General features: G+C 41.1%; 1 protein-coding gene across 1 annotated transcript in view; it reads left to right on the top strand.

The window, feature by feature from the left end:
* Positions 1-949, top strand: part of SARC_07983 (hypothetical protein) — a 2,784-nt gene extending 1,835 nt beyond the window's left edge. The window contains exon 2 of the mRNA XM_014298059.1: positions 127-949. Within this exon, the coding sequence (XP_014153534.1) occupies positions 127-435 (309 nt within the window). The 3' untranslated portion in view covers positions 436-949. The remainder of the gene's footprint in view (positions 1-126) is intronic.
* The last annotated feature ends 1,013 nt before the right edge of the window (positions 950-1,962 follow it).

Here is a 1,962-nt window from a genome sequence, read left to right as displayed (position 1 = left end):
GTATACTTGCATGTATACATGTATACATACATATATATTATTTCACCTTTTGGAAGTTATTTATATATTTCTCTGTTTGGACTACGCTCACCACACGCGACTCACGTGCTCATGTTACACACACAGATTGTATATATCCCGCCGGACTGCTTTGTAGTAACTGAAGGCCAAGATCTACTCTCGAGTTTTCTAAAGAATGTGCGGTGCGAGCGCTTTTTTTGCACAAATTGCGGATCGCGCATCTATAACCAGCTCCATGGGTTTGTAGAGGGCTCCAAAACAAACGGTAAACTGGGAATATTCCCTGCTTTACTGAATGAGGATATACAACACAAATTACCCAAATTGTTCCAGCCAAATGTACATCTATACAGCAACGAGGCTGTTATTGATATGGAGACTCTCAACGACAATATTAGAAGACACACTGACTGAAATTCTCGAGTCCGATATTATATGGGTGACCTATTCACACTGAATAGAAACATATATTCAAGTGTGTACATATATGGCTGCACTGTTCTGAAAAGTGAGGGGACACGTGAGAGTGTATTGGCATAATTGCGTCACGTACACATTGGCCGCAGGGCTTAACAACGCTCCAATCAAAATATTAAATGGAGAGAAAATTAAGCCGAAGTATCTTTGATATCACGCAGAAGAAGCAGGTTTGACAGCAACAATGCTTCATAGATATGCAATATCAGTTTGTATATGGATCAATGTTGGTTAGAAAGAATACGCGATATTTGCCCCTGCACGTGTACGAAGTAATTGACCAGACTGCACCCTTAAAACAAGTCAACTGCAATCTGAATCAGCACAAAGTAGCTGCAGTGTCAGATGCTGCTTTGAGTAACTCGATAATATAGTCACAACCAGTTGCTCTTTCTTTATTTCGGATCTAATTGAAATAAAGAAAGCTTGTGATCTGTGAGTTGGATTCATTGCCCATCAATAAGAGTACTTTGAAATCGTATACACTAGGGTTCAAGAAGATGGAGCTTGAAGTGAGTATGTAAGTCTACTGTAACATGTGCTTCCACGACACGCGAAGTTGAGGCCAGAACCAATATCGCACAGACTTCTTTTAATTGCGAATTTATGCGACCCTGGCAGTCGACTAGATGGAGACACCCGATATATATCAGTAGCGCTTAGGTTTATTGTGAGTGCTCAATACGCTCAACGATAGTGTATCGAACATTCAAAGTTTGACAAATAAAGTTCCTGATATACAACAGGTTAATACAGTATACTAGAGAGACTGCTATAGTGCTTGATTCTGCTTATAGTAACTGGTAGCCGATAGCTGATGGTTGTTGGGCTGTTTGCTGACACTGGCCCGTGGCTAAAGCCTCTCTCTCTCTGAGAAAAATTAGAATGTGCCGAGGACGGCCGGAGGGAAAATAACGTTAGGCCACATAGCCTTCTAAAATGAAAACAATGCTATGGTTATTGTTTCTGTTTCTGTTGATGAATTTACACGGGTGGCCAACACTGCAAGAGTCTGCGGCAGTGAACAGTCAATTGGCCATGTATTGCTCACACGCCTCACACTTCACAGTTCACACTCACAGTTCACAGTCACAGTCACAAAAATCTATTGCTCACAGAAAATAAAGTATGTATAAAATCCATATTCTATAGCCTTCTTCTAAGAGACTATGGCAAATTAAAGAGGCAAGGTACGGCGCTGGGCCGCCCGGGCGTGCCCAACTGCAAACAGTACACGGAGCACAGTCACATAACTATAAATACATTCATCTTGATCATCAGCTGCAAGAACTCAAGAAGCCAACAACGCCACAGTGAAGATTCAAACATTTTTTAAACCTTTTTAAAAACAAAACAAAACAAAACAAAACATAAAACAAAAAGTGAACGCCGGTTCCAAATCCAGAGTCCCAAGTCGCCAAGTCCCAAGTGACCCAACTCATCACACCGACAAACACACAAAAG

This window comes from Sphaeroforma arctica (genome assembly GCF_001186125.1).
Source record: "Sphaeroforma arctica JP610 unplaced genomic scaffold supercont1.674, whole genome shotgun sequence".
Lineage (NCBI taxonomy): Eukaryota > Ichthyosporea > Ichthyophonida > Sphaeroforma > Sphaeroforma arctica.
This window is presented reverse-complemented; position numbering and strand designations above follow the sequence as displayed.